The 12,799-nt window shown below is 42.4% G+C and overlaps 1 protein-coding gene across 1 annotated transcript; it reads left to right on the top strand.

Annotated features, from left to right (window-relative positions):
- Positions 1-7,144: 7,144 nt before the first annotated feature.
- LOC125306740 (C-type lectin domain family 4 member E-like) lies at positions 7,145-10,203 on the top strand. The gene is made up of 4 exons (XM_048262233.1): positions 7,145-7,259; positions 8,186-8,328; positions 8,458-8,567; positions 9,721-10,203. The coding sequence occupies exons 1-4, from the start codon at positions 7,145-7,147 to the stop codon at positions 9,848-9,850; spliced, it is 498 nt and encodes a 165-aa protein (XP_048118190.1). The 3' UTR covers positions 9,851-10,203.
- Positions 10,204-12,799: the final 2,596 nt, after the last annotated feature.

Raw genomic sequence — 12,799 nt, 5'->3', positions numbered from 1 at the left:
TAATCCTGATAACACCTTTATGTAATATATTTTGGTTTTTGAGTTTTAAATGTCAGAAACATAGGCTAAACAGTGCTACAAGACTTACACTTACCTTACTGAAAGGCAGGATTGCAGGCGGGCCGCGCCCATTCACGCCAGTCCGCCACCTCAGCGCCTCGGTCCTGGGGCTGAAGAGACGGGGGAGGAGGAAGAAGGCATGATTCATTCGATACTTGGATACCCGTCTGTATAAAACAGTATAAAATCATTATTTTAACATACAAACACGTATCTCACAACATCGCTGCAGCACTACAAAGAATCTGTCACTGTTTATGTTATAACTAGATTGTAACTCTGTAAAGTGTGTTTTCCATTGCTGCTGCTTCAGTTTTCTCAACCACGATTACTACGAGTTTGAAAATGCTCCCTCCCGCTATGTAGTCAAGATGGCGCACGCTGAGGGCGAAAGATTCTAGAGTGAAGCACGTATCCAGCGTTCCACATTCAGCTTTTAGAGACCGTTATCTTTCATTACGAGTGCAGCACGAGGGATTAAATTTCCAAATGGCGATTGTCCGTCATTACAAGCGAGAATTTTAATCCCTGATAACACCTTTATGTAATATATTTTGGTTTTGAGTTTTAAATGTCAGAAACATAGGCTAAACAGTGCTACAAGACTTATCACTTACCTTACTGAAAGGGAGGATTGCAGACAGGGCACGCCAGTCATGCCACCTGAGCATACTCGGTCCTGGGGCTGAAGAGGCGGGCGGAGGGAGAAGGCATGATTCATTTGATACTTGGATACACGCCTAACTGTATAAAATCATTATTTTAACATACAAACACGTATCTCACTACATAGAACACATTTCAATTATTTTCTGGCTTACAGAGGATGCGGTAGCGGTTAAGGAATCAGGCTAGCATGCTAGCCTGGAAATTGTGGGTTAAAATCTCAGCCTAAGTTGCTCTAAGGGAGACTAGCCCTGAAGTAACAAGTAAATTGACCAAATGTAGTCGCTTCGGATAAAAAGCGTTGCTAAATTAATTTGTACATGGATAAAATGAACATTTCATTAACCCTTGCTTACACTAAAAGCTAACGTTAGCTAATTGTCCAAGACCAGTTTAAAGTAGCGTAAAAGTCAAAAGGATCCATTAACATTATATGAAAGCAAAAATAATGTATTTCATTTTAATATAGTTGAAGCAAATAGGCTTACCTGAAACAAATCAAATGAACTCTTCTTTTCACTAGCTCTCGTGTTTACCAACCGCCTCCATGTCTAACTCAGCTCTGGCGGCGGTAAGGCAGTCGACGAAATCTAAAAATTGTGACTGATCCGGGTCAATGTCTCCATCACGACAGTAAAACAGAGGTGACAGTTACACGGATTTGCCAGTTTGAAGGCGGAGTCTTTCCGGAGTCTACTGCTATCTGAGTTGGCATTACCAATGAGGGCACGCGTAGACGGTTGTTGAGAGAGAAAGGTCTGACACTGACTACAGCCATAGAAATATGCCGAGCTGCAGAATTGACGGACATGACATTGAGGTCCATGGAACAAGAAAGGCCACATACAGATAGCGACAATGCAGCGTTCAGACAGCCATCAAAGAAAATTCCCTATGCTACCGGGAAGCAGCAGAAGAAATACAGCGCAGCTACAGCCACAGGCAGTGTCTCTGCATGCAGATACTGTGGTGTGCATCATCAGAGAGGGCGAGAGCATTGTCCTGCTAATGGAAAAGTGTGCAAAGTCTGTGGTACAGCTAACCACTTTGCTCGTGTGTGCATGAAAACCAGGGGATTGGAGGCACCTGCTCATGTTCACTCCATGGAGAATCCAATAGCATCCCAGGAAACAGACGGTAGTGGAGATGATCTCTTCTCAACAGAAAGCATTGGGGCCGTTGGGCCCAAAGGAAAAAAGTGGTTTGCTGCGCTTTTATTGAATGGCATTAAGCAAAAATGTCAGCTAGACTCGGGAGCCACCTGTGACGTCATGAGCCTGAGAGACAAGATGCGAATCGCACCACAAGTTAAACCAGAGACTTTCTAATGTGGAGACACAGCACTCAAAAAATACTCCATAGAAATGCATGGGGCTAGTTTGTCACGCCAATATGGCCGTTGTCTACACATCTCCCACCCCTTCCTCGGCAAAACGTCGACATGTGAATACATTGAGCCAATCATATGGTGTGTTGTGAAGACATCGTGCCAAACATGTGTTGTGATCTCGCCGCTGGAGCAAGATTGGTGTCGTGAAGCCTTATAAGACGCATTTTTCTGCCCGAAAATGGATGCCCGACGAGTGCCCAAAAAGCGTTGTCAAATGGCCGCTGAGTGCACCAAGCTCAAGCTCTACTCAGGTCAATTGATGACCTCCATGGGTCTGTTTGTGACGGAGTGTAATGTGCGAGGCCGCAAAAACGCCCTACAGTTTGAGATAGTCGAAACCAGTCAGCAGCCCCTGCTTTCGGGGTCTACATGCGAGTGCCTTGGACTTCCCATGCTGGGTTTTTGAAAAGGGAGGGTCTCATTAAGAGGTATCGGGACGTCTTCACTGCTCCAGTAGAATCCGTCCCAGGGGTGGTGCACTTTCACCTAAATGCGGCGGTTCTGCCAGTTCAGAGTGCCCCCTGCAACGTCCCAGTCGCCATGAGGGCGGCAGTGAAAGCTCAGCTCAGAGAAATACGAGGCGGAGGGCCACATCACTTCGGTCACAGAGCCGACTGACTGGATCAGCAACATGGTGATCATCAAGAAACCAGACAAGCTGCGAATATGCATTGATCCAAAGCACCTCAACCAGGCTCTGCTGCGGTCACACTACATAATGCCCACTCTCGAGGACATACTCTACAAGCTCCCCAAAGCTAGGGTTTTCACCTTGGTGTACGCGAGGGACGCCTTTCTCCAGTGCTGACTGGACGAGCCAAGCAGCTATATGACCACCTTTTGGACACCCTGGGGGCGCAAGCACTGGTTGAAGCTCCCATTTGGTGTCTCTGTGGCCCCAGAAGTATACCAACGGAAGCAGCACAAGCTCCTGTTGGGGCTCAATGGAGTGGACCCCATAGCAGACAACATCCTTATTGTGGGCTGCGGGGATACAGATGAGGAGGCAGGGCGTGACCATGATGCTAATCTGCTGGCCCTCATGGATAGATGTCGACAAGTCAAACTACGGCTCAGCATAAAGAAGCTCCAGTTTAAAGTGTCAGAGGTTCGCTTTCACGGGCATATCCTGTCAGCAAAGGGACTGAAAGCTGACAGGCACTGGCTTCCGAAACACGACGCAGCAGTGAAGGAAGTTAAGCAGCTGGCGATGACAACACCTGTGCTGCGTTACTATGATGTGACAAAGGCGGTGACAATTCAGAGTGACGCCAGCCAGCATGGCCTGGGCTGCGTTCTGTTGCAGGAGGGCCAACCTGTTGCATTCGCTTCCAGGGCTCTCATACCAACAGAGCAGAATTATGCCCAAATTGAGAAGGAATGCCTCAGCATTGTATTCGCATGCCAACGCTTTCATCAGTACCTGTATGGGCACAACAATAGAAGATGCAGAACCAAAGGTGAGAGAATATTGGGCGTTCAAGGAGGAGCTCAGTGTTCAAAATGGAGTGCTGTTCAGAGGGGACAGGGTTATTATCCCTAAAGCCCTGCGTCATGAGATATCTCCGACAATGGTCCTCAGTTTTCATCCCTCGAGTTTAAGCGGTTTGCAGAAGACTGGGAGTTTGAGCACATCACGTCATCTCCGCATCACCCCAAGGCCAATGGCAAAGCTGAAGCCGCAGTCAAGATAGCAAAGAACTTATGCAAGAAAGCTCACCGTGAGGGCGAGGATGCCTGGAAAGCGATCCTGCAGTGTCGCAACACGCTGACCGAAGGGATGGACAGTAGTACGGTGCAGCGCCTGATGTCAAGGCGTCTTAAGACAGCGCTACCAGTGGCCAACAAGCTGTTGGAACCGTGTGTGGTGTCTGGAGTGTTGGAGAAGCTGCGTCACAGGAGGCAGATCTCCAAAGCCAGCTATGACAGCTCAGCAAAGGACCTACCAGAGCTCACGGTAGGTACGAATGAAGCCAATGCCTGGTGATCGGACAGGCATATGGAGACGGGGATCGGGGTCTGGGGATCTGCGTGCAGAGGGTCGCCCCACGGTCCTACCTGGTCGAGGTAGAGGGATCGCGATACCGCAGAAACAGGGTAGATCTGCGGCCGGCAGAGCCAACTACACCACAAAACTCAGACAGTCATCTGCAGAGAAGCTTGCTGAAGGAGCTGAGGGAGGAGCTCTCCAGTCACCCATCGTGGAGCCTGGTGGTCACACATCATGCGCTTCCCCAGCTAGGCATGTCGACAGCCCAGCTGTGGATCCAATATCCACACCGACAAGGCCCCCAGTTACGTCGCGCTATGGACGGCTGACCAGGGCACCAAACAGACTTGATCTTTGAATAGTTTGTTTGTACACCATATAAAAAAACAAAGGAGAGACAAGAGTACAACTGTATTCTGTTTGTTGCCAGTGTGGTGGAACATGTTATTTCGGTTTGTATTGTTGTATTCAGTAGGCCTAAGTTCTGTGCCTTATGCTATTTCGTTTTGTATTCAGTATTCAGTATGCCTCAGTTATACAGGTAGCATAACTTGTATTATGTAAAAGGAAGATGTTACAGGATGTACTGCCACCTAGTGGTTGTTTATGTTTTACTACACCTAGTGGTTGTGTATGCACTACTACACCGGAGGATTAACATGAATAGTCAAGTACACCAGCACTCTTGTGTCGTCGTTCTTGCAACAATAACAACCTATAAGAGAATTCCACTCCGGGAGGCATAGACGTGCATACATAGACGCTAGGTGGTGCTAAAGCACTAGGAAGTTTGCCCTTTATCAACGAAAATGCCCTTTTGATTTTTCTTTTTTAATTATTAATATTATGAAGATTTTACTGAGGTCGGTTTTGAAATGATCTTTTGAAAACCTGAGCCATTAAAAACGACTGAAACAATGCCCCGAAATGAGCCACCTCCTTGCGCACACCCGACCAGCCTATCTCTCTTCCTTTGTCTCGTGAACTCGCGCGGTCGCGCGCAGGGCACTCCAGATGCGCAGCACCATAGCAGTTCAGTAAGCGTCTTCAGCTAGCAGGCATGGTCGCTGACAGGCTGCTTCTCCCGTGCCCCATCAGCCAGGTAACATACAGATCAAGCTAAATCTTACAGTTTGCCCTCTAAGCCCAAAATGTAATAATTTTGTTGTGCAGTAAAATGTCTCATTCAGCACCAAACAAGCATTTTTGCCGACTGGTCACCTGATAAACTAGTTAGATGAAGCTAGATAAAGTTTTACGCTGTAGCCCAAATCAATGACAGATAACGTCACGACCACATACAAATAATTTAGGTAGATTTTGCAAATGTATGTGTTAAGAAGAACGTTTTCTGTTGTATATGTTTTGTTAGGCAACATGTATTAACACATTCATTTGTGACAGAAGAAACGGGAAGTTCCCCATTACCTGTGATAATGAAATGCCCATCTGCATCTGCATTCATGTAATGACAACAGTCAACAGCCAACAACAGACAACAGCCCACTATAACTCCTTCTCGTACTGTTTAGTCTCTTTATTGTCTTACAGATCAAGTAAAATCGTACAGTTTGCCCTCTAAGCCCAACTTGTAATCATTTTGTTGTGCAGTAAAATGTCTCATACAGCATCAAATAACTAAGCATTTTTAGCTGACTGGTCACCTGATAAACTTTTACGCTGTAGCCCAAGTCAATGACAGATAACGTGAGGACGACCACATAGGCCTAGGCTACAAATAATTTCGGTAGAGTTTGCAATTGCAAATCTATGTGTTAAGACAAACGTTTTCTGTTGTATAGGTTTTGTTAGGCAACATAAATTAACACATTTTGGTCTCTTTATTGTCTTAATTGTATATTGATTTACTAATTGCAGCACAAGTCAAATTTCATTCAACATGTGCGTGTAATTTTTTTTTTATAATTAAGTGTTCCACGTGCGCTAAAAAGTGCCCCCCCTCCCCCCTCCTGATCACCTGCCCCCCAAAATGTCTGTGCACGCCACTGCCGGGAGGTCTTTGTCTCCGTCTCCTCCATTATTTCTGCATATCAGGACACCTTTTGTTACTCCTTACATAAATCCTCATGTCAAATCCAAGTTTTAATACTGTCCTGTAGTGAGAATGAACATCAGCTATTAGGTACTCAAGGTCATGGGGTCAAAGGCTGTGGTCCTAATATTCTCCCTCAGTATCTTATCTGTATCGTTTTCAAATTTTAGTCTTGTAGCGCTTAACTTCACCTGACAATTCAAGCTCCTAGTTACTTACTTACTTTTAATTTCTTTCAACTTCCTGACATGTTCTAAGGGGTTCTAAGGGGCTTTAAGTTGTCTACAGGGTGACAAAAATTGACATAAACAAACAAATTGGGTTTACACCCCATGTTGTCCTTACAGAAGGGTAATAAAGTTGACCATTTTGGCTCCCACAATTGACTTTTCTTTTCATTTTTATCAACTTTACACATGTTCAGAGGAGATCGTAATAGAAGAGAGTTGGATCTAACACTTTTAAGTTGGTCACAATGTGGCATACCACAGCAAGAAAAATGGAAAATGGGTAAACATTTCATGCTTTTCTTCCAAAAAGGTAATGAAATGTTTAGGTCAACTTTACAGTTGAATATAGGGAATTGCCCAAAGGATATCTCCAGGCACCCAGCCTATTCTTAAAATAAGATTCACCAAGATTCTGGCCTTTGGTTTTATGCATTAGCTATTGTCATGGTTATAGCGGGTAGTATATTTGATTGAGTGATGACATTTATTTGATAAGTATTTAAGTAGTTGAAATACTCAAATACAATCCCTCAAAGTATTTTGCTACAAACTACATTTGAGTTTTTCCAATCCTGCAAAATACAAATGACAAAATACGCTAAAGTAATTAAATACGTATTTTAAATAATTGAAATACTGCCCATGTCTGTCTGTGACACATATACAGACACCACCCACATGTTCAGCATGGACATGCGAGCATGCTAATAAAAGGAAGTGGAACAGTTACAGTAGGTTCACTGTTTTTTTCCATCATGGATTATATTCAAAAAGAAGAGGAAACCCAGAATGCCTATGCCAATTTGGACAACAGAGGTGAAGCTAATGTTTACGAAACCCTCAATCTCAATGCAAATCCCTCTAAAGAAGGTATGAGATGATATTTTATGAGAGGTTAAGAGCACAAGTAGAACATTTGTTCTGTGAGATTAGTGAAATAGATGAGGCTTTAGTGGTTAATTTTCAGTGAGACATGGATGATTTTGTTTGTATGAGCCTTCTTCAGCTTTCATGTGCACATGTTTTTTTTACAATTCAATTGTGAAATAGCCGTTTAAAAGAAAGGCTTTTATATTTTTGCAAAAGAACAATATAATACACTCAGTTTCAGAATGAATTCCTTTACTGATGTTAAGATGTTAAAAAGGCAATGACAATAAAATTGAAAATTAAATTGCTGTAATATTATGAGAGGCTAGTAAACTTGAGTGAGGACAAAACTCCAGGTGTCTGTCTGCGGTTTAGTTTCAGTACTAGCTGCAAGAGGCTTTGACCTCACCGCTGACTACTGGTTTTAAACCTGGTCTTTTTTTACATGTACAGGTGTTAACCATGAAAGTAAGCATGTATCATTGTGGAGAGCAGGTGCTATATGCTTTGGATTACTGTGTGCTGTCCTGATTGCTGCGTTCATTGGTTTGTGTGTACAGTGTACGTATTTCATTTTTACATTTTACCTCCTTTTTTGGCCTATAGTTAATTTTGCAATATAATACAATATTTACACGTGTGTGTGTGTGTGTGTGTGTGTATGTGTGTGTGTTTGTGGCAAGTAGATTCACACATTCAAAAGAAAAATTATGAGCTACAGCAAACCCTCTCAGATTACCAAGTAAACTTCACAGCATACATACATGATTTTGAAATGATCAAACAGGCACTGGCATTTAAAGTCTCAGAGAAGGAAAGAGAAGTGATTAAATTGGGTGAGTATTATTGATTAATAGCACAAGTCTAGGCAAGTTGTGATAAAAAGTTTGTTCAGAGTTTGTTCATACATCTGTGTTTGTCACCAGATGGTAGCTGTGCTGATGGCTGGCAGAGATTCAAAAGTAGCTATTACTATGTCTCCACTGAAGCCAAGGATTGGAGCACAAGTCGAAAGGACTGTCAGACAAAACAAGGTGATCTGGTGGTCATAGATAGCAGAGAGGAACATGTAAGTGTGTGTGTGTGTGTGTGTGTGTGTGTGTGTGTGTGAGAGAGAGAGAGAGAGAGAGAGAGAGAGAGAGAGAGAGAGAGAGAGAGAATGACACACTGACACTGTCATTCTGTTTCCACTCATCAGGAGTTTTTGGTAACATGGAAAAAGAATTTCACTGTGTTCTGGATTGGCCTGAGTGACATAGAGACAGAGGGAGTTTGGACATGGGTGGATGGCACAAGGCTCCATCAAGAGTGAGTTCTGACTAGGATATATGCCATATTCACAGTCTCACATTCATTTCTGTAACTGAATACTCTTAATTCTGCCTTAAATCACTGTACACACCACACATATTTACTAATAGTCCATTGTAAGTCTTACTGTAAGTAAAGCAGGGATGTAGTGGAGGCTAAACGCAAGTAAATTCAGTTTATCCACCTCTGAAATATCAGAAATAGAGTTTAACCACCTCTCAAAACAGTTTATTTACCAATTTCAACTTTTAACATTAAAAAATCACACTGTATTATCCACATTTACAACATGTACACTCTTCAACACTCTAGGAATCATTTAATACCATTGGTATTGTTACAAACATTGGACAATAACCTCCACCATCATCAAACATGTTCTGAATGCCTTTAAAAAAAATCTGATACCGCATTCTACCTTACCGTGATCACAGAATTCATAGTACACCTCTTATTTTACCACTACACCTCTGAAGCAAAGGGATACATGGATATGTTTACAAGTTTTTGATTAATAGGTTAGAATGACTCCATAGTTAAATGGGGCCATTGCCCTCATGTCTAGAAATGTGCCTCTGTTATAAGTTCTTTGAAGTGGTGAGCAAAGGACAAAGTCAAGAGCATGTTCTCATGCATAGCCTAATAGCTATCATGTGGCCACATTGTAGCTGATTCATCTGATTCATGTTTGCACTTCAGTGTTTTGCCCATAGTGATACATTTACAATTGATTTGGCCTAGTTATTAAATTAGCTTTATAAGACTTAAGATGTTACATTTAGCCAATCATTTAAATTAGGGACCCTAAACCTGTCCAGTGGTTTCACTTTAAAGTCCCACCCTTACAAAAAATAACTGCATACTTCAAGCGTCAAAACGCTTTTTTCTGAGTATCAAAACTGCAATTTTGAAGGAAATATTTGCAGTTCTTATGCAGGAAATGCAGTATTTTGGACACAAAAAAACTGCATTGTAGTGCATAGTACTGCATATACTGTACTTTACTGCAGAAATGCAGTATTTCGGACATGGAAATACTACTGTGCACTTAACTGTAGTATAACTGCACTGTACTTTGAAAAAACTGCATATAACTGCAGTTATTTTTTGTAAGGGTGTCTTTAATCTAATCATCATACATCGATCACAGATACTGGAAATCGGGAGAACCCAACAATGTTGGTCAAGATGAAGACTGTGCTGTTTCCCATCATTCAAGTTGGCTTCATTGGAACCTACAACTATGGAATGATATTTCTTGCTCTACAAAGTCGCACTGAATCTGTGAATGCAACCCTCATTAATATAGTTGTAATATTTCTGATGTTCTTTTAACATTTTGATGGCCCTTGTATTGCTTAAAGCTTGTATATTACCACATCTCCTGCAGATACACAAGACTTATCACCCACCTGTTCACTATGGGTCATTTACTGTTAAAGGAACATGCCAGTTTTTGAGGGATATTTGCTTTTTTGTCTACTCCAGAGTTAGATAGCCCAGTGCAATAACTCAGTTTGACAGAATTAAGCTTAAGCTTAGCATAATTCACTGGAAGTGAATTACACCAGTTAGTCTATAGCAAGCACACAAGGGAACTATTTGAGAACTGGTGTAACCCACTTCCAGTGAATTATGCAAAGCTACAGTAGGCTAATTGTGTCAGATTGTGTTATTGCACGCACAGAGGTATGTATCCTCTGATCTAACTCTGAGGTAGATGGCAAATAAACTAATTTCCCAAAAAGCTGGCATGTAAAAACTTTTTGTACTTTATGTTATGATATTTTAAATAAAGCCTTGTATTGGTATCAACTATTGTCATGTGTTTTTACCAAATTTACCAAATATATTTGCATATTTAATACCATGAGCAAGGTCCTAAGCACAACTATCACAGTCAGCTTAATGCTCCCACATGCCACATGATAACTCATACATGAGCCACTTTGCTTATTGATTGCATTTGTGCTTTGCCTGTTTTATCATACACACATCCTGCACCATGTTTTCTTCATAGCTGTTGTTGAGTTTGTGTGGAAGATTTAGCAAAATTCATTATTTCATATAAAACTACATCTTGTCATTGTTTTAACTAAAGGTCCAGGCATTCTTTGTCACGTAATGGTGGAGTTGCTGTTTATCTACTCTATTCTTCTGATGTGAGACCCATGAAGTTGCATTTCACAGAATAGTAAACCTCCCCCCAATGACCACCACTGTAAATGCAAAGCTAATTTGCTGCACACCCATTCTCAAAAAAACTAACTCCGACCCAACATCACTATTAAACTACCGCCCTATCTCCAACCTCCCCTTCCTGGCCAAGGTACTGGAAAGAGTGGTGGCCTCACAACTACACACCTTTCTTAACCACCATGACCTGTATGACCTTTTTAATCTGGCACAGAGACTGGCCTTCTCTACGCATAGTTAATGACCTCCTCCTGTCTGCTGACTGGTTCACTTAACATTCTTATCCTCCTTGACCTTAGTGCTGCTTTCGATACTATCGATACTATCAACCACAACCCACAAGTCTCACTCTTAACATCGATGGTAACCTGTCCTCTCTACCCCTGTTGTCAAAAACCTTGGCATTCAACTTGACTCCACCCTAAGCTTTGATCCTCACATCAAATCACTCACTAAGACTGCCTTCTTTCACCTCTGTAACATTGCCCGCCTCTGACCCTTCCTCTCTGTTAGTGATGCACAGACTTTGGTTCACTCCTTCATTATGTCCCGTCTAGATTACTGTAACTCACTTTTCCTTGGTCTCCCCACTAAATCCCTTTAAAGACTACAATAGATAGATAGATAGATAGATAGATAGATAGATAGATATTGATCCTCAAGGGGAAATTCAAGGGTCTCAGTAGCATACAGACATAACACACAACATGCACTTACTGTACAGCAGAAATGGTAAACATAAGTATAAGTATAAACATATAACTAAACTCCACTGTACAATAAAGACAGTAGAAGATAAGACAGATAAGAAAACTAACAAAACTAAATACTAAATACACTATATAAGTTAAATTAAGAAAGTCCAATGTGCTTGAGGGTGATCAAGCATAAGACGCTTGTAGTGACAGGGCCGGGACTGGTGAGGTGCTAAAGGGAGTGAGTGTCATGGTGAAGGTGCAAACAGTAGTCCAACCATAGTCCTTAGTTATGTATGCCTGGCAAGGTGCTCAAGAGAGTGACATGGTGGAGGTGCAAAAAGTAGTCCAACATTAGTCCAACAGTGCAACAGTGCAAGAGTCTAGAGACCAGCATAAATAATATAGACAAATAGGAGAGTAAAGTGTAATGTAGACAAGGTAAAATAAAAAAAACTATTTCAGTGCAAGAACAGGTTGAGGTAATAGGGTTATAGCCATTCATTCATTCAGTATTGTATCAGAAAACTGACCGCAGCCATTGATCATGTGTGCTAATATAGCATGAAAAACAGTGTTGCAGTAAAACAGTAGTGAAAACATTAGGCTGTGTACAATAGTAAAACAGTAGTAAGCAGTAGTGGGCAGTCAGTACTCAAAAAACATGGACATAGAGAGGGTGGAGAGGCAGACAGACTGAGCAGAGAAGTCTATCTCTCCTCTTCCCTTTAGTGAGGCATTGAACAGTTCAATGGCCCTAGAACAAATGACTTCCTCAGCCTTTCAGTTGTGCATGGCAGTGAGCGAAGTCTCCAGCTGATCAAGCTCTTTTGGTTTTTGATAGTGCTGTAGAGCGGATGACGTTCATTGTCCAGGTGATTGAGTTTGCACCACTGCACAAAGTCCTCAAACTCAATCACCTTTAACTAAACACTTCAAAGACCAAGGAGATGGTGGTGGATTTCCGAAGGTCTAATATATTCAATATATTCAATACCAGACGATCAGCACACATTACCCCCATTCTCCATCAACGCCACTGGCTACCAGTTCCGTCCCGAAACAAATACAAAGTTCTACTACTCACCTTCAAAGCCCTCCACAACCTTGCTCCCCCCTACAGCCGCGACCCCTTGACCCCTTACACTCCTTCCCGCTCACTCAGATCCTCTGACCAAAATCTCTTGGCTATACCGCGCACCAGACTCTCCACCCTGGGTGGCAGGTCCTTCAGTGCCTTGGCCCCCAATCTCTGGAACTCTCCCCCCAAACCTCTTTGTGACTGTCCTTCTTTCTTCAAATCACATCTGAAGACCTTTTTGTTTAACGATCACTTCT

Source organism: Alosa alosa, chromosome 1, assembly GCF_017589495.1.
Source record: "Alosa alosa isolate M-15738 ecotype Scorff River chromosome 1, AALO_Geno_1.1, whole genome shotgun sequence".
NCBI classification, from domain to species: domain Eukaryota; kingdom Metazoa; phylum Chordata; class Actinopteri; order Clupeiformes; family Clupeidae; genus Alosa; species Alosa alosa.
Note: the sequence above shows the minus strand (reverse complement) of the source record. Positions and strands in the feature narration are given on the sequence as shown.